At 37.9% G+C, this 21,110-nt stretch overlaps 1 protein-coding gene across 1 annotated transcript in view; it reads right to left on the bottom strand.

The window, feature by feature from the left end:
- Positions 1–21,110, bottom strand: part of LOC124714972 (CD63 antigen-like) — a 59,039-nt gene that overhangs the window by 4,860 nt on the left and 33,069 nt on the right. Inside the window, exons 2-3 of the mRNA XM_047243064.1 lie at positions 12,612–12,800; positions 8,188–8,358 (exon numbers count right to left, since the gene is read on the bottom strand). Of these exons, the coding sequence (XP_047099020.1) occupies positions 8,188–8,358; positions 12,612–12,800 (360 nt within the window). The remainder of the gene's footprint in view (positions 1–8,187; positions 8,359–12,611; positions 12,801–21,110) is intronic.

Below are 21,110 nucleotides of genomic sequence, written 5' to 3'. Positions count from 1 at the left end.
TGAAAATGGTGAGCAGGTAATGTTGATCATTTGAGGGTGATAGTGATCAAAAGATATTGGTGTGGAAATGTGTAAAGCACACTGATATTGGGAAATCACCTACTAGTGCATGAACATGCCTCCTAATCTTGCTGATTTGGTACTGCAGTCAACATTTCATCCACTCTCTGCAGTCCTCCATTTCCCCTGGATATACGAAGTGAGCTAGAATTAGATGGAGCATAGATCTTGTGCCTGGGTGGCTCAGGTTATGTGGATATTCAGACACTTGCTGACAGACATTTGGAGGCAGGTATGGACGTGGGCATGGCTATGGATGCATCACAATACAGTTGTACACTGGTTCCAGGAATGTTCACAAGCTGTTGTAATGATGACTGCATGTCTTCACAGGCCTTTAAGCTCCTGATCAAACTTCTACACTTTTGTAAGTGCCATATATTCCATTGTAGAGACTACTCTGATGCAAGAGGCATTCTGTCAAAATGTTGTCCATACCTGAGATGTGCTGGACATCTGTGGTAAATTGGGCTATGTACAGCAGCTCAAAGTGTTGTCTCAGCAAGCTGTTCAGGTTATTTTTGCCATAATAATAATAATAATAATAATAATAATAATAATAATAATCAGCAGCTTGGGGACAGTAAATATTTTGAAGGCATGAGCCTTGACATGAGGGTAGAAATACTCTCTAGCTTCGTAAATCCCCAGTCATTTCCTCTCATATGTGCTCCATTTCTTTATGAGGGAGTCAGCTTTTTACAAAAGAAAGTTAGCAGCTGCCAGGTTTAACTGACATTTGAGAACACTGCCCACTGCAGTCTGATTCGCATCTACCACCACAGCCAACAGTCCATTTGGCTCAGAATGTGCCACCAATGCCACATCCACTATAACTTGTTTAGACAGGAAGTCTTTAGGACATGCAAAGAATTATGGTGCTATTTAGGCATACTGAACCTTTGACAGTATATGCTGCATGCAATTTAGTTAGAGCCACTAATAGCCACTCTGATGGACTGACATCCTCAGGATGAGGTATTTTACCACAGTTTTGTTATGGTAAGATTATATACTTTGATTGAAAATGTTTTTTACCTGTATCTTTAAATTTATTTTCTTTGTTGTTTAAACATTTTATTTATTTCATTTATTTAGTCAAATAATGATGTCCTCAGGTCAGTCCACCAGAATGGATATCAGTGGCTTTAACTAAACTGCATGCAGCATATACTGTCGAAGGTTCAATATGCCCTAAATAGCACTGTAATTCTTTGCATGTGGCTGGCTGGGGCAGCTGGCAGATAACATCAGCCTTGCTTATCAATGGTACCGAGAGTGAGGGGGTAATGTGGTTGCCTAGAAAGTCTATTTGTGGCTACTCTGAGATGCACTTCATCACATTCAGCATTATTCCTTGTTCAATAAATAACTGGAAAACTTAGAGACGCTGACAGCATTGTTCTGATGGTGCTGAGAAGACAGATGTCATCCAGGTATGTGAAGCAAAGCAACAGACCATGCATCACTGATTCAACAAACCTCTGTCACGTGTGCTGCATTCTGGAGGCTGAAAGTCATGAACTTTCAAATAAGCGAAAGTGTGTAGTAATAGATATCATTGATATGTCATTGGGATGTCATTTGCTACCAGAATCTGTGTGGGCATTGGCACAATCTAGTACACTGTATACACAAGCATCAGTCAATGCGTAGTTGTAGTCACAGAGGTGTTTAAAGCTCTAGTCTCTGCAAGGCTGCCCACGCACCCTACTTCTCAAATGAGGTGCAGGGGAAAGAGCAGGGTCTGTCAGATAAATGCATAATGCCTGCTTTGACCCATGTTATCAAACTCTGCTTTTGCTATCTTCAACTGGTCTGACATCAGTGATATTGGCGGGAGATTGGTGACCCCTCAGTTTGTGTGTGTTGGACAGTGTCGTGTATGATGTCCCTCAGTATGCCTGGTGGCTTTGTTAAAGCCATAAAGTCTTTCAGTAGTGTGGCATATTCACAGATCACGGTGGTCATCTGGGCAGATTGGGTGGGTGTCTGGTGCTGGAAGCCTGTGGCTGTCAGCCCAGTGGTCCAGTCTGCAAGGCAGGTATTGGAGATGTCTTGCTAAAGATGCCAAGATATCTGTGCCTTTAATTGGTTCACCAATGTCTGCCACAGTGAAATTCCATGGGAAGACACAGCTGAGGCCGAAATATAGATCCTCATTCTCTGCGGCTCTGTGAAAATAGCCGCGTTATTTGCAGATGCTGGGCAGAACGTCACATGCAGTTGGCACCAATGTAGACAGGGTGTGTGGGTAGATGCATAAATCTGAGCTAGTGGATCAGGTATTTACAGACAGTGGATCAATCCCTGATGAATAGACACTGGCATTAGCCAGCAATCTGACGAAGTGCCTATGGTCGATTGTCATCGGCATTTGGGTACACATACATCTTGGTACGGCATTGCGCATGTTCTTTGAAACACAGATGCTACCAGCAGACAACACCCTGCATGTTAGATGTCTGCATAGGCGAGTGAGACGCGGCACCTCTGCAGGAGCACCTTCTACCCTTCACCAGCTGCAGTCTCCACTGATGCTGCAAGACACTACCAGCTGGCTAATCTACAGGATCAGCTGGCCAACTTTCACCACTAATGCTTGTACTCTGCACATGCTACTGTGGTGGTTGTACTCTTGCACTACGCAGTTGATACCATGATAGGCACAGGTGATATGGCATCCAGTACTCAGTTCTGCCTTGGCACCTAGTGATCTCTGAATTGCAATAATCACCTTGAGAGAGGGTGGCAAGCAGCTGCTTTAGATTTTACACAACAGCTGATTATGTATGTGTAACTGTCAATTTTGTTTCCAAGATGCTACAAGTACTGTGACAGTCTTCAGTTGCCAACAGTCTTTGATCTGTACCTGTCTAATGCACTACTCTTGAGAGGCAGAAATACAGTGGATCAGTTTCAAGTTCAATTGGTCATATGCATTCCCTTCAGGTAGGGTGACAGTGATGTCCTATCATGTCTTTCTGTTCTTTTAGGCCTTGTGACTATTTTTTGGCCAAACTGAAGTCTTAGAAAGTAAGCCATCTACCACTTACATCCTGTTATCCAAGTATACAAGTATCATGTCTGAAGTTTAAACAATGCAATCAGCATTGTTTATTCACATTGTTTCACTGATTTATCAATAAAACATAATATGTCTTTTATCTTACCTCATGTATTTCAATTGGAACCACTGAATGGTAACATTCTGTAATTTTTTAACCACTGAGTGTAATTGACAAAAATTGTTTAAGGAAGTGTTTCAATTGGGATGATAGCAAAATCTTTAATGGGGGCCACAAACTCATGGGAGTACTTTTTAGGATAAAGTCAGTATCCATTCATCCTACATTGATTGAAATTAAACTTAATGAAAATTTCAGGCAGGCAGGTACTACTGATGTGAAAATATCACAAGAAACAGTACAGTGAAAAATAATAATAGTATGTTTAAAGATTCACTTAAAGGCACAGTAAAGAATGTTAATATATTGCATCAGAATATTAGGGGATTAAAAAACAAAGTAGATGAGCTTCTTGTTTGTATACAAGATTTAGGAACTGAGGGTGGAATAGATGTACTATGCCTGTGATCATCATATAGTCACAGGTATGGAAATGGTAAATGTAAGTGGATAGAAGCTTTCAGCACATTTAAGTAGACTATGGAGAGGAGTTGCCATATACGTTGAAATCAGTCAGTGTGAAAAATTTGGAAACTAAAAAATTTTGCATAGAGCAACACAGAAGCTTGTGCATGTGAGCTTTAACTAAATAAAGGCATTTTTATAATTGTAGCTGTGTATAGGTCCCCACTGGGAAATTTTCAACTATTTTTGAAAAACTGATTGTTTGTGAGGATTTCAAAGCAGATTTTCTGAAAGAGTCCAATAGAAAGCTTGACCTTTAAGTATTACTTTGTTCTTTCAACCTGGCATCAGGTGGTACAGGAAAGCAGCACACAGATAATGATTTCATAGACCAAGATAAATTTAATCAAATAAACACTTTTCCTGTTGAGAATGGTCTGTCTGATTATGACACACAGCTAGTTTCAGTATATGATATAGTAATGCAGTAATGCAAAACACTCCTCCAAAATAGTGCATTCCATTAATGATTTAACACTTCAAAATTTTAGGGAACACTTGCAACAACTACACTAGGATGAGATGTACAGGGAACATGATGCTAATTTAAAATTTAACCTATTTCATGATACCTTTGTGAGTATATTTGAAAACAGTTTCACTAAGAAAACAGTGAAATATAATTGAAGAAACTATGTAGAAAGCCATGGCTTACTACAGGAATAAAAATATCTTGTAAACAGAAAAGGGAAATGTATCTTATAGCTAGGAGGAGTAATGATCCTGAAACAACGAAACACTATAAAAACTACTGCACTGTATTAAGAAAAGTTATTAAAAAGTCCAGAAGTATGTGCATTGTGTCAGATTAGCACATCTGATAATAAAATTGAAACAATTCGGCGTATTGTGAAAAGGGAAACAGGGCAACCAAGGCATCAGGAAGACACTCTGCCAAACACAATGGAAAGTTTAACTAGAAGTCAGAAGTAGAAAACATGAAAAATCATTTAAGTGTTTTCTCTAAAACTGGTTCCAGCTATTCATTAGAAAACGCAAGGCAGTATATGGAAGAGGCAGTACCTATGCAATTTGATAAAGTTGAAGTTCAACCCATCTCTCCTACTGAAATCAGGAAAATAATAAATTTACTCTAAAGTAGAAGCTCACATGGAATTGATGGCATTTCCAACACAGTACTAAAAGCTTGTTCCCAACAACTAAGATTCTCAGCCACATATGTAGCAGCTCATTGAAACAGGGAATTTTTCAAGGTAGACTGAAATACACTATTGTTAAACCACTGCATAAATAGGGGGATAGATCTTATGCTAAAAACGACCATACAATCTCACTGACAGCTTTATTTAAAATTCTTGAAAAAGTAATGTATTTAAGAGTAGCATCAAATATTTGTAAAAATGAAGTACTAACAAAATGTCAATTTAGTTTTCAGAAAGGCTTTTCAACAGAAAATGCTATATATGCTTTCACTGATCAAATATTAAATGCAATGAATAACCGACCATCACTCATTGGGATATTTTATGATCTCTCCAAGGCTTTTGATTGTGTGAATCAAAAAATTCTTCTAGATAAGCTAAAGTATGGTGGTATGAATGGGACAGTGCACATATGGTTTAATTCATACTTAACTGGAACAATGCAGAAGGTTGAAATTAACAGTACAGATAGCTACAAAAACCAGCAGAGTCCTCTAAGCGGGCAGGTATCAAGAATGGTGTCCCACAGGGTTCAGTCTTGGGTCCTTTATTCTTAATATATATTAAGGACTTGCCACTCTATATTCATGAAGATATAAAGTTAGTTCTTTTTGCTGATACAAGTATAGTAATCACATCCAAGAAGCAAGAATCAGTTGAGGAAATTGTAAATGATGTCTTTCAGAAAATTATTAAGTGGTTCTCTGCAAATGGACTCACTACATTTTGAGAAAACACAGTTTATACAATTCTGTACAGTAAATGGCATAACACCATTGATAAATATAGACTGAATGGAAGTCTGTTGCTAAGGTAGATTACTCAAAATTACTGGGTGTGTACATTGACGAGAAATTGAACTGGAAGAAACACATCGATGATCTGCTGAAACGGTTAGGTTCAGCTACTTATGCTATTAGGGTTATTGCAAATTTTGGTGATATACATTTCAGTAAATTAGCCTACTATGCCTATTTTATTTGCTGCTTTCTTATGGCATCATATCTGGGGCAATTTGTCATTAAGAGAAATTATTCATAGCACAAAAGCATGTAATCAGAATAATAGCTGAAGCCCACCCAAGATCACCTTGCGGACATTTAAGGAACTCAGGATATTCACAGTACCTTCACAATACATATATTCACTTAGGATTCGTCATTAATAACCCATCCCAATTCAAAAATAACAGTGAAGTGCATAGCTGCAACACTAGAAGAAAGGATGATATTCACTAGTCTGGATTAAATTTCACTTTGGCACAGAATAGGGTGAATTATGCTGCCACAAGAATCTTCAGTCATTTGCCAAATAGTATTAAAAATCTGACATAGCTAACCAACTTGTAAAAATAAATTAAAAGAATTTCTGAATGAGAACTCTTAGTCAATAGATGAATTCTTAGATGTGAAGTAGTAACCGTAAAAATTATTTTGTGTGAAGAAAACTTACTTACAGCAATTATGAGACCTGAGAATGTGTGTGAGACAGGGCCAGTACCTTAAAGACTGAGCTGCTCTGTGTGATGTAATGCCAAGTCACAGAAAGCAACTTTCAGTGTTCAAAATCTAAACACACCTGAATTGCTTTCACATTATCAGACAACCATGGTGTTCTCTGGACCACAACAACTACAGAAATTTATTAGAAGAGTCAACTGCAGCAGAGCAATGAGAAATTAAGTTCCCACGAACGTTTATTTTTAAGCAATCTGAGATCTGTGCAGCTTATTTCAGCTATCTCCTTCAAAATTAACATTTGTAAAGACTTATTTTTTCTACAATTATCCACAGCGAACGGGTTACATTGCAGTGCTGTTTGGTTTATCCATACAGTATGTCAGTTAATAAGTAACTGAACACTGTGCAGGGCAAAGATGCAATATAAACATAGCCAAACCAAAAAAGAGGGCTGCATGAAAGAAAGATGAACATATCTGTAGTCTAATGTTTTTGTAAGGTGACATCAAATTTTTCAATCTTTAACTTTCTTCCCCTTACCATGATTCTGGGTGGATGTATTGAATGTGTATGAGAACACATACTTGCATAAAAGTCTTTACAGTACATCCTCTGGAAATGATACCTGGATATACCATAATACGGTAACTTTGGAAGCCATTGTGGCATGATTTATTACACAGCATTCTTTATCACAAAGCTGGATGATACTGCATCTCCAAGAAGGAAGAGGTAAATATCTCTTTTCAAATGAGTGAATATTTCAATTTAGACTGCTACAGCAGTAATTTTAGTGAGACTAGAGGTGCAGGTCTGGATGCTTGACTTGCCACTGGTTAAAGTATCCACCAGCCACACACCTTGAATGGTCTACATTCACACCACCTTACAGCACCAGTATTTGAACACTGGTAGTGTTATCTTTTGCACATTAAATATTTTTTCTATGTATTTTAATTATGGCCACATCAGTGTCAGTACTTTAATACTAAATGGATTTAAAAATTTTGGTCTATGAGTACTACCATCCAGTATCTGGATTTGCCCCAAATTTAACATTTCAAAGGTACACCCAGTTTTGCTGACAGCCAGAACTGCTTTGTTAATGTTAGTCTTAATATCCAGCTTTTCTTTTCTCTTCTTTTCTAAAATTTGCTTCTTAAACATGTACCATATGAAAACAGGAGTTATATACTTGAGTACTGTGATACCCTTTACACAAGCTTTACTTTGTGTACTTGTCTTAGTCTAAGGATTTAGGTTCTGCTTGACTTTTTTGATCATTGGTCAATTTCTATGAAAATATTGTTTTCATTATCATTATAATGTAGAAATGCACAAAACTATCAGAACAGTTGTGTATCACCCAACTATATTATATTTTGCTGCTTGTATTATAGATGCTCTGCACAACATTACTTGTGTTACTAGTAATCAGAAATTTTATGAATGAAAATATACTGAAAGAACAGATCAGTACTCCAGACAAATAGAGGTTAAATATGCTGAATGATATTTTTTGTACACAGAAGCAAAGGATCAAATCACCAAATCACCAGAGTGGGGAGTGGGCATAATAATTATGATGATAAATAATCACTCACTCCTGTCACTATGAATACTTTTATTCTCACAACATATACACAGTGCTTGTCACATAGAGCACATACTACAGAGAACTGATCTGGCGAAGATACAGTTGGTGTTCCTGCAGTAGACTAGTGCTATTATTGGGGGCAGGGGAGAGTGGAACCAGTGGTTTATGTCCCCAGAAAACCATATGTTTTAATTCCAAATGAAAAAATGTTGTGACCAAAATTGCAACAGTAGTGTAAAAGTCAGAGTACTTACTTCTTTTTGAATGCTGTCCCATACAATAGTTATTTCTGGACTATCTCTATAATGCACCATACTGTCATTCATTCTCTTGTTTATTACTTCCACAGCTGCATCTTCAAGAACATAACCAGCTATTCCAGCTGCCAATTCTAAGATGAATATAACTCCCAACAATGCAGAAAACTGGAAAACATTGTATACAAAGTTAACAGTAATCTTACACTTGAGAAACATTGCATATTTATGAATGTGTGTAATATTTGTGAGGGTATTAAATATTGAAATACCCATTAACTAAACAACAGGATCATAATTCTTTTTTCTATACACACAGTTGGGTAACTGTTGCATGTATTAATGATCATTATTTACTAATTATTTGAGGGGAAAGTTTAATCTCTTTCAAAACAATACTGTTTCAGTCATGGTATTCATTTCCGAAGTCAGTCACACTCATGAATCCACAATATATCTTTCTGTCCTTTTTCTTATTGGCTCTGCAACATTACAATATCATTGTAAACTCTTAGATAGTATCTCAGGCCTGAAGGTATGATATTAGCAGATTAGTTCCACAAGAAATCTGAGCTCTCAGCCACAGTGTGTATCCATGGAGCATGTATTTGTCTCCCCTCTTGAGTACATTATTTCATAAGAACAAACTTAACATTTAATTCCACAATAATTTCATTTGGAATGCCAGAATGTTTGCAATTTGTAGGAATTATTTTTGGAAAGGCCTGTTGGAGTTTCTTCTCACCCAGTCAGTGCAGGCTGTTAGTAGTACTGTAGTCTTAATTTAAATAAATATAATTATGTATTAAGAGTAACATTCTTTGACCAACTAGCTGTTTACATTTAATGAACAATTATTTCAGATTCTTTATTCACCATTGACCACCCAAGGTTGAATAGGCAGTTTACATTGATATCTTAACATTTTCCTTGAATAGTAACTTAAAGCTAAATGAGCATTGCAAATAGTGCCCATAGATGATAACATAGACCCTAACATAAGAAATACATTCAGTGACATCACATAATGAAATCCTTAAAAATTAATGTCAATTGAGTTTATATTCATAAATTCTGTTATATTGTAAAAAGGATTTATAGTAACCAGTTTAGTAGCTTGCTCCTGAATCTACTTATGTGAGGTGACCGAGAAGAAAATGGAAGTTTATTAAATATTTTTAAACTATTGATTAGATGGGAATTCCCTGTTCTTGTCAGCCTGTGCCTAGGTATGTCTAATTTTGTTTTGCTCTGGTATTATTGTGGTGTGTTTTCCCTCATTTCAAAATCTGTTATATTGTTTTTGCATACAATGCTGAGGCATATATATAAAGATTAATAACTTAATATTTTCAGCTGACTGAACAATGGCCAGCAGTGCTGTGATCTACCAGAATTGCTCATTGCCCATATCACTTTCTTCTGAATTTTTAGAACTTCAGGGATGTTAAGAGCATGTCCCCATATCAGCACTCCATACTTTATGTGCGACTGAAAGAGTCCAAAATAAATAACTCAAATAGTCTTGTCACCAGGCTTCTCAGTTTCCACATGAAATACGTAACTCGAGGCAATTTTGTGCAGGTATGGTTGGTGTGTTTCCCACATTAACTTGGAGTCTACATGAATTCCTAGAATTTTAACTGCTTTCACCTCAACCTCTTGACAACCCTAGTATAATCTGTTGGTTTTTATCAGGATTACAAAGCAGTGTATTTGATGAGAACCAATTTAGTCCTGCTTCCAGGCCATCTTGCATCATATCTTGCAGAACTGATGTTCTCATGCTGAGCAAGCAAAGTTGTGTCAGCACAACAAATAACAGTATTGGGGATACAATGGGGTAAATCATTGACAAATTATAAAAAAGAAGGGTCCAAGGACAGAACCTTGTGGGACTTGTCTTTACTTCTAGCAATTGAAGAGTGTTTGTGACAGAGGCAAACTGCTTCCTTTTGTTTAGGTATGATTCAATTGCTGCCAATGCAGAATCTTGCACATCATAGAATTTGAGTTTAGCAAGTAAGATGATATGAGAAATGCAGTCAAATGCCTTACTTAAATCACATAAAAGAAGTGAGGCTTTATTTTTATTCTTGAAGGCCGTTATTACTTTATTCACAATTGAAATAACAGCAGTGGTGGTATTTCTTCCCTTGCAGAAGCCAAATTGGCTATTAGAGAGTAAGTTATGTGGCTCATAGTAGTAGTTTAGTTGGTTATAAGAGATTCAAATATTTGAGAAAATGGGAACTATTGAAGCTGGTCAGTAATTTGAGATCATGTTTGTCCCTTTTTTATACATTGGGATAACTTGATATTTTTAGAGTTGTAGGATAGACTCCTAACTCTATATACCTATTAAACAGAAAAGCCAATGGTTCACTTATTATATGCACTGTTTTTTAATTATGTAACTGGATAACTAACAGTAGTCCATTATCTTGGAGTTCGAGAACTTTACAAAGGTAGTGGCAATCTCCACTTAAAGGTATTGTTTGCAGGTGATTGTTGCTTAAGTAGATCACTTGCATTAGTGTTTCAGTTTTGTTCCTAATCTCACAGAGTCCATGAAAAAACAATTAACTTTATCCAGGTCAAGAGCTATGCTAAATTCACCATTCCTGCAATGCTCTTGCACAACATTCCATGCAGCTTTGCACTTATTAGGAGCCCCTTCAATGTATCTTTCGTATGCTGTTCTTTTTGCCATTCTAAGCTTAGTTCTGTAGGTTCTCTTACATTCAAGATACACTTTGTACAGTTCATATTTCTGCTCCATTCCATATTTAAGAGAATTTTTATACATGTGGTACAATGATAACATTTTCCCTCATATTGGTAAGTTCATCTGTGTACCACTTAATGTTTTTCTTTATGTGTTGGCTTTTATGATTAATTTTTATAAGAGAACAAGAATACCACAAATCTAAATAAATTTTAATGAAGTTCTCAAAAGCAGTTTCAGTTTTATTTATTCTCACTTGACAGTTATATATACAATCCACTACTTTAATACGAAACTGGCTCTGCAAAATAGCAAGATTTAATATTTATGTAATTCACTGAAGAGCCAGATAAACAGTACCCTTTTACATGAAGATTTCATAGCCAGAAGTTATGCTTAACACTAAGGCTCTATTAAATAGGTTTATACTGAACAAGCTCTTATTAAGCACAGTATACTAGAACTTTACTCACCCTGTTCATTTTAATAACAATTCTTTAAAAGCACAAAAATTATAAATACCTCTTAAAACTTATCTGAGTGCAGCCTGTATACACTTCAGTCTATTGGTATGTGTCTTAGGGTCACTAAAGTTAGATAGTTGGGCATTGTTGGAAAGAGGTTATCAGTATAGTATATTGCCCACCACAGTGCTGTCATTTAATATTCAGCCATTACCATGAGCCAAAGCAGTGAAGTTCTACTTTGCAATGGTCAATTATGGTTGATAATTCTAGTTGATTGCTTTCAGGTACTCCATGAGAATGCAACAGAACTGTGTGCTACCTTCTTGAAGGTAATTTGAGGGCTTTTTCAACCCAGAAAGTTCACAACCCCCTCCACACAATGTAGCTTCATTATGAACAGGAGATCTGCTCAGCACTGGTGCATGAGGAAAGAAGACCAGAGGGCAGGAAGCACCTGCAAAGAAACCTGGAACAATACAATTGCTATTTTGTCACCAATAACTGCGTGATGTATGCAGCACCCAATTAATGGAGAAGAGTAGGTTGCCAGGCATGCAGTTCCATGGGTTCAACAGGGAGACTGTTTAGTCACTTTATCTTATATGGATGTCCAATGTCATCAAGGGCAATTTGAGGGCTGCACAACCCCAGGAAAGAATCCTACAACCAACTGTCCAGCTACCACCAAAGTTTTGACAGTGGATCTTTCAAGATGAATGCTGGAGTAACTGCACCTTCCTGGTGAACACTTCCCATGAGGAGTTGAACAAATGGAATGTCTGCAATATCACCAGACAAACCTGAAAGAACATAATACCAGTTGAAATGTGCATTGTCATAGCAGTAAGCCTGCTTACATAATGGATGACCTGAGGGCCAATCAGAATGGGATATACTTCAGCAGAAATGTGTGTACCAGCTTTCAGACAACATACCAAGGAACAGCCAAACACATTACAATGCACAATGTAAGGCAACACTATTCAAACTTACCAAGCAGCAGATTTTGTAATCACAGATGTGAAAACCACCTTGCCTTTATTTTGGTAATTTTTAATTTCACAGTAAAGTTATTTATTAGTTTCATTATCTCAGCCCTTTAATCTACACACCACTAAATTCATAGGTATACAGGTGGAATGAAACTGAGCAGTTTACTGTTTTAAAAGGGAGTGTATTACAACCCCTATAACATTTAAAAAGTCACTTTCAAATTTCTAACTTACAGTAAGTATCATACAGTGGTTCTCTTTCACAGCACCACAGCATCCAAAAAATGATATTATCAGCACAATTGTTCCCACAGCAATAAGCAGTGCAGGTGCAGAAAAGAATCTATTATCCAGAAAGTGTTCATATTTGTAGTAAACTCCCTGAATGACAGCGCCAACTGACAGGATAATTACTCCTGTAATCTGAAAAAGAAAAGAACACACAAAGAATTACACACCTCTTAACAAGATTTGTGTTACACCTGACCAAGGTAGCTAACTCAAGAGTACCTAAACAATACAAAGTGAGAATGCTGGAATTAATTTGATGTATGCCTCTGTAATCATCCCACTGTCATGATCTGTAGATAAGTTTCAGTAATGTATAAATCAAGTAATTTGAAAGAAAGTGAAATGCCTCATTAAGAAAATAACCTCTCAGCACATTAGCTAACAAAGCAAAAATTCAAACATTTATAGCTGACTATCAGTCATGTTCCTAGAGTAAAATTCCGTAAAGATATTTTTCAATAACTTTAATATTAAAATCTTTCCCCAGCTGTGATTTAATAATAGTTTAAGATTTCTTATTTCCTTTGTTACTGTAAGTGAATTTCAGCTTGTGGTCATTGAATGTTTAAAATAACAAAACTTAAAAGAATTATAGTCCATCACAATCCATTTGATTGCCATGGGAAAGGGCTTCATTTTTAGCTAGTCAATTCACAAAGAAACAATTCTGTGCTCTGTATTAGTAATTGGCTGTCAATTGCTATGAACTACTCATGCTTATTCAACTGAAGTTTAACAAAAAGCAAAGAACTACTCCATCAGATACATAACCGACATTTTTTGATGACCACATTGATATTTATCCATGATTTAATGCAGGGCAATTCAAAAGTCACAACATGCCACAACTCATTTGTGCAGATAAAAAAAAAAGATAGAGGACAAAATTTTTAGTGTTTTAAATCATGACCTCACAGTTGATTCTTTTTTCCACTACCCAACAATGTCACTACATAATTCAGGGAAGGTTGGAAATTGTTCTTTTCTATGCTGCCAGTCTACAGAAATCTGTGGAGAAATATCAGCCAGCATCCTTATCAACCACCCCCACATTACACAACCATTGCTCATTTACTGAAGCTGTTCAAGGCAACAAGCACTATCCATGACAAACAATGGTCTGGGCAGCCATGTACAGCAACAGATCATCCAATCTCAGCTAGCGTACTAGCTGACAGTCCAACACAGTCAACACGGTAAGTAGCTCAAGAATGTGACAGGCACTCTTGTCCAGGAGCTTCATGGATATGGCAAAGACACAGTCCTGTGAGTTGTTTACAGTAAGATGAATGCACCAGCCATACATTTAAACTTTCATTCATTTTACTAATGAGACCTGTTTCCATCTGAATGGAACTGAATAGACAACCCTCTTCATTTGGCCACTGTGAACCTATTCACCGTTGCAGATGCTTATCAGACTGACCAAGGGTAAATGTGTGATGTGGCATACATGGGAATGATGTCATAGATCCTGTATTTAATGAACAGCTCACTGCTGGACTGTACAGATTGCATCTAGAGAGATTACCCCTGCCCTATATGTATGATGTACCCCCTAGCAAATCAACAGTATTTTTCTTTCAGCAAGATGGGCCTCCGCCACATTTCAGATGAGCAACACTAATTCCTAATGAAGTTTCACCTGAGCACTGGATAAGTCAAAGGGATCCAGTGGAACAGTAACATAGGTCACCAGATTTCACACCACTTTACTTTTTTCCTCTGGGGCCATCTCAAATCTGTAGTGTACAGAAGCACACCACAGGAAAACATCAGACAAGTCTGTGCAGCAATAACATCTACAGTATTGCTTAATGTGCAGAAGAGTTATGTGAATCTGATTTGGATGTGGCTTCAACAAGATGGCAACCAAATTTAACAATTCCTCCAGTTTCGTCCAAGCAGTGCAGCTGTGGGACATAGAAGTTTAACTATTTGTTTCAGTTTGCCACTCTGCAAGTGGAGTACAGATATGACATTGATTTGTTTTGTTTCAGTTTGTCATTCACCTCAAATGGTGAATTGTGTGTCACAACAATTAAGTACATGATTTATAATTCCATTTCCAACAACTCTGCCCTCTGTTTTTCAGCATCTCCACAAATAATGTAGTTGGAACTTTTGACTCACCTTATATGACCTAAATGCAAATTTGAATACCTGCAAAAAAAGAAACATTCACTAGAAGAAACAAAATTAGCAGTTTTACATGCATGGGTGTGCCAGCAAACAGTTTTTGCAGCTTCCTTCATTTTTCATATATGATATGTGTGCTGTTAGAGCATGTGGTGTGTCTACATAAACTACCTCCAATTGCCCATTTTTGTCCTTGCATTTTCAACTAATTTTAAGTGTAATTCATTTAACTTAGCAGCCAATGATTTGCACCGAACACCTATTCTGTGGATAATTTTCTTTTTGCTCATAGTGCCTGTTTAAGTTGTGATTAGAATTACACCGCGTTAAAGCTCTCTTCTATTTCTCAGACAAGGTACTTTGACAGCAGATGTACATTTATTAGACTGAACCTACAGGAATGGTGTTCAATGATTAAATCCAACTTTTGTAGAACAAAAGCAAAAACAATGGATGGCCAATACTTTGCTTTAAGCGAAAATTTCAATAATGCTGACAGTTGGAAGAGAAACAACTGTTCCTAGCTTTCAGAACAATTTCTTCCTTCCTCAGAGGAAAGAGTGACAGTCTGGGAATATTAGAAAGGCCAAGCAAGTGTCTCAGACACCAAGATGAAAGGAACCCACCTGTTGTGTGGATGAGGGAAACAAAGATGAAGGGGGAAATATCAGAGGGTAGATGGTGATATAAATGCTCTGTTTACTCTGGAGATGATATAAAGAGTGAGAAAAAATAGATAAAGGGAAGCATGAAGTAAAATAATGCAATTACAAACTGGGAAAAATAGATAACTGAGTAAATAATAGGATGGGGTGATTTTATGTTAATGGAGATCTAGTCCAGGACAGTGGTGGGATTCAAGGATTTTTTTTTAAGAATAGTATCCTATCACCTCCCCCCCATGAACCATGGAACTTTCCGTTGGTGGGGAGGCTCGCATGCCTCAGCGACAAATAGCCATATCGTAGGTGCAACCACAATGGAGGGGTATCTGTTGAGGAGTCAGACAAATGTGTGGTTCCTGAAGATGGGCACCAGCCTTTTCACTAGTTGCAGGGCAACAGTCTGAATGATTGACTGATCTGGCCTTTTAACACTAACCAAAACGGCCTTGCTGTGCCAGAACTGTGAACGGCTGAAAGTAAGGCGAAACTACAGCCATAATTTTTCCTGAGGGCATGCAGCATTACTGTATGGCTAAATGATCCTCTTGGGTAAAAAATTCAAGGGTAAAATAGTCCCCCATTTGGATCACCAGGTGGGTACTACTTAGGAGGACCTTATCAGGAAAAAGGAAACTGGGGTTCTATGGATCAGAGCGTGGAATGTCAGATTCCTTAATCAGAGAGGCAGGTTGGAAATTTAAAAGAGAAATGGATAGGTTGAAGTTGGATGTAGTGGGAATTCAGTGGCAGGACTACCAAGACTTCTGGTCAGGTGAATACAAGGCTATAAATACAAAATCAAATAGGGGTAACGCAGGAGTAGGTTTAATAATGAATTAAAAAATAGGAGTGCGGGTAAGCTACTACAAACAGCATAATGAACGCATTATTGTGGCCAAGATAGACGTGAAGCCCACACCTACCACAGCAGTACAAGTTTATATGCCAACTAACTCCACAGATGAAGAGACTGATGAATGTGAGGAGATTAATGAAGTGGTGAATATGGAATGGGGATGAGAAATTAAAGAGGAAGCCGCCTGGTAGAATTTTGCACAGAGTAATTTTATCACAGCTGACCCTTGGTTTAAGAATCATGGAAGAAGGTTGTATTCATGGAAGAGGCCTGGAGATACTTTAAGGTTTCAGCTAGATTATGTAATGGTGAGACAGATTTAGGAACCAGGTTTCAAATTTTAAGACATTTCATTTCAGGGGCAGATGTGGATTCTGACCACAATCTATTGGTTATGAACTGTAGCTTAAAACTGAAGAAACTGCGAAAACATGGGAATTTAAGAAGATGGGACCTGCATAAACTGAAAGAACCAGAGGTTGTACAGAGTTTCAGGGAGAGCATAAGGAAAAGACTGACAGGAATGGGGGAAAGAAATACAGCGGAAGAAGAATGGGTAGCTTTTTAGGAATGGAATAGTGAAATCAGCAGAGGATCAAGTACATAAAAAGGCTAGTAGAAATCCTTGGGTAATAGAAGAGATACTGAATTTAACTGATGGAAGGAGATAATATAAAAATTCAGTAAATGAAGGAGGCAAAAAGGAATACAAATGTCTCAAAAACAAGACTGACAGGAAGTGCAAAATGGCTAAGCAGGTACGGCTAGAGGTCAAATTTAAGGATGTAGAGGCATATCTCACTAGGGGGTAAGATAGATACTGCCTACAGGAAAATTAAAGAGACCTTTGGAGATAAGAGAACCACTTGTATGAACATCAAGAGCTCAGATGGAAACCCAGTTCTAAACAAAGAAGGGAAAGCAATAAGGTGGAAGGAGTATATAGAGGGTCTATACAATGGTGATGCACTTGAGGACAATATTATGGAAATGGAAGAGGATGTAGATGAAATGAAATCGGAGATATGATACTGCATGGAAAGTTTGACAGAGCACTGAAAGACCTAAGTCAAAACAAGGCCCTTAGAGTAGACAATATTCTATTAGAACTATTGACAGCCATGGGAGAGCCAGCCATGACAAAACTCTACCGTCTTGTGAGCAAGATGTTCGAGACAGGTGAAATACCCTCGGACTTCAAAAAATATATAATAATTCCAATCACAAAGAAAGCAGGTGTTGACAGATGTGAAAATTACCAAACTATCAGTTTAATAAGTCACAGCTGCAAAATATTAACATTCATTCTTTAGACACAAATGGAAAAACTGGTAGAAGCCAACTTCAGGGAAGATCAGTTTGGATTCCATAGAAATAATGTCACACGTGAGGCAATACTGACCTTACGACTTATCTTAGAATAAAGATTAAGGAAAAGCAAACCTACGTTTCTAGCGTTTGTAGACAGAGAAAGCTTTCAACAATGTTGACTGGAATATTCTCTTTCAAATTCTGAAGGTGGCAGGGGTAAAATACAGGGAGTGAAAGGCTATATACAATTTGTGCAGAAACCAGATGGCAGTTACAAGAGTAGAGGGGCATGAAAGGGAAGCAGCGGTTGGGAAGCGAGTGAGACAGTGTTGTAGCCTATCCCCAGTGTTATTCAATCTGTATATTGAGCAAACAGTAAAAGAAACAAAAGGAAAATTCGGTGTAGGAATTAAAATCCATGAAGAAATAAAAACTTTGAGGTTCGCCATTGACATCTTAATTCTGTCCGACAGCAAAGGATCTGGAACAGCAGCTCAATGGAATGGACAGTGTCTTGAAAGGAGGATATAAGATGAACATCAACAAAAGCAAAACAAGGATAATGGAATGTAATCGAATTAAGTCGGGTGATGCTGAGGCAATTAGATTAGGAAATGAGAAAGTAGTAAAGGAGTTTTGCTACTTGGAGAGCAAAGTAACTGACGATTGTCGAAGTAGGGAGGATATGAATATAGACTGGCATTGGCAAGGAAAGTGTTTCTGAAGAAGAGAAATTTTTTAACAGTACAGATGTGTCAGGAAGTCGTTTCTGAAATTATTTGTATGGAGTGTAGCCATGTATGGAAGTGAAACATGGATGATAAATAGTTTGGACAAGAAGAGAATAGAAGCTTTCGAAATATGGTGCTACAGAAGAATGCTGAAGATTAGATGGGTAGATCATGTAACTAATGAGGAGGTACTGAATAGAATCAGGGGGAAGAGAAATTTGTGGCACAACCCGACTAGAAGGAGGGATCAGTTAGTATGACACGTTCTGTGGCATCAAGGGATCACCAATTTAGTATTGGAGGGCAGCATGGAGGGTAAAAATCGTAGAGGGAGACCAAGAGATGAATACACTGAATAGATTCAGTAGGATGTAGGTTGCAGTAGTTAATTGGAGATGAAGCTTGCACAGGATAGAGAAGTATGAAGAGCTGCATCAAACCAGAATGAAGCCAACAGCATATCACCAAACTTCAGGGAACTGTTGTGGTATCACTGTCCAGGCACTCAGGTCCATTCAGTCACTCTGCAGAGCAATATCAGTAGTAAGGTACCGAGTCAAAGCCCATTTCCTTTCATGCCCTCAGCCAGTTTAGGGATTATCATTCCTAAATAAGACACCATGCAGTGAACATGTGTTAATTTGTGAATAACATTTATTATATCACATTAGTCTGTCTTATGTTTTAGAATTTATCAGTAGCGGAACTGAAAGAAGGTGGTAGCAGGTATGCATAGAGCATGTTTATGTGGCAATAGTTGCAACAGTGAGTATCTTGGTGTAGGGGTAACTACTTTTTCCCTATCTTTCACCCTTTCCTCAGTTTTTAATTGCACAATGCATTTCACTTACCTGCCTATATGTCCATATTTGTTTCTCCCTCCACCCTTACACATGTGGACAGGCTGCCACAGTGCTTATCCATGTATCATCTTTTATATCTTATTTTGATTCCTTTATCTTTTTCACCCTTTAGCTTCACAAACAGGTGGACACCTCTTAACTGAGTTACCTACCGCCACAACTAACACTTCATCAACCTAATTCTCTTTCCTCCCTAAGGAAAGGAACCATGGTTCAGCTGGGAGGGTCTTTGAACTGTTAGCATAATTCCATTTACGTGTAGTAGACGTTTAATGAAGATTGGCTCATTGTGAGAAAATCCTCGCAATTTTTAGTGCCTCCGATGGAGTGCTCCTTCCAACTGGGAAGGGGGGGGGGCTGCAGAAGGGGCTGCACCTTCCTTAGGTGACTGTTCACGTATCAGCTCAAACCTCCCTAAGAACAGATCAATCAGCAGTTTGGGACAGTAGCAGCTCAGGCAATCACCCCTCCCTGAGCCCGGCCTGCTGTACCAGCAGTATGTGCAAACCCTACCTGTTGACTCAAGGTTCAAAATTATGCATTACCCAGTCACCTGTTATGCATCAGACGTGTGGGCCAGGCTTCAGGAGTGCACCAAGAGGAAGAAGAAAAAGAAGAATCTCAGACGTCGAAGCAGGCGAGTGATAGAAGATGAACGAAGAAGAAGGTAATGATAAACAGTGGAGAGTATTCTTATACTGATCACTGAAAATGCAGAATACATTTTCGTTAACAGCCAATACAAGTTCCCAGGGGAGAGGATAAAGAATAGCATGAGGATAAATGTGCAGCACAGAAGGGAAAAGATGCTGCAAAGGCTGAGGCCCCATGGAAACCAAACCCACCAAAGAGCAGTCAGTCCCCTGGGGAGGGGTGAGTATCATGTAATGTCTGGTCTATATCAAAGCCATTACAGACTTAAGACTAGCTTAAACAGGGCTGAATTGTCATTTGTTGCAATGAATGGCAGCTTGCTGTATATGCAGATATATCTGAGTTAGAGCACATAGGTAGAAGTAAAATTTCTATAATATTTAAATGTAATATCAGCATTATTGGCTTCCTGTTTATCTCAGACCTGTAAATGAGCTACAAAATCTGCAAAATGATATGAATTTGACCAATCAGTTATGTAGGACAGTGGCTGATTGGTTTATTGGTATAATTCTCATGTCACCCAGTCCAGACATACACTCATCTTTCAAGTATTTCAACTGTTACGTTAAAAGAAGGCACAAATAATTCAAAGGATTGTTGCCAGATTTGTTCTTGTGCAATGCAAACTGTACAAAAAAGTTATAAAAGTTTTGAAATGCTAATCTTTTCAAGTCAATATTTTTTCACTCAATCACAAAAATAGAGATCAGGGCTCATAGACAAGCAAGCAGATACTGTTTCCCATTGCTCTGTTTTGTGAACAGGACAGGACTGACAAGCCAACAGTTAAGCATACAGGGGGCATGACTCCACCACGTAGACTGGGTAATGCCCTGGCTATCTAATGTTGAATGAAAACGCCGTTGAGTAGGAGATGGAAGGCAGTCTGGCCACACGGCTAAGACACTAAGTAAGGTGTTCCATCCCAGTTTGCTTTTTGTCAGTCTTCTGCCTGGTTTGATGCAACCTGCCACGAAATCCTCTCCTGTACTAGTCTTCATCTGAGCACCACTTGCAACCTACATCCTCTGTCTGCTGGATGTATTCCATTGTTTTTCTCTATAGTTTTTACCTCTTACAGCTCCCTGTAGTACCATGGAAGTTATTCCCTGATGTCTTAACAGATATCTTACCATCCTGTCCTTGTCAATGATGTCAATGTATTCTTTTCCCTGCCAATTCTGCAGAGAACCAGCCCATTCCTGATCAGTCAACACAAT

The sequence above is a fragment of the Schistocerca piceifrons genome, chromosome 1 (genome assembly GCF_021461385.2).
Source record: "Schistocerca piceifrons isolate TAMUIC-IGC-003096 chromosome 1, iqSchPice1.1, whole genome shotgun sequence".
Taxonomy (NCBI): Eukaryota; Metazoa; Arthropoda; class Insecta; order Orthoptera; family Acrididae; genus Schistocerca; species Schistocerca piceifrons.
The sequence above is the reverse complement of the archived record's forward strand: the minus strand, read 5'-3'. Positions and strand labels throughout refer to the sequence as shown.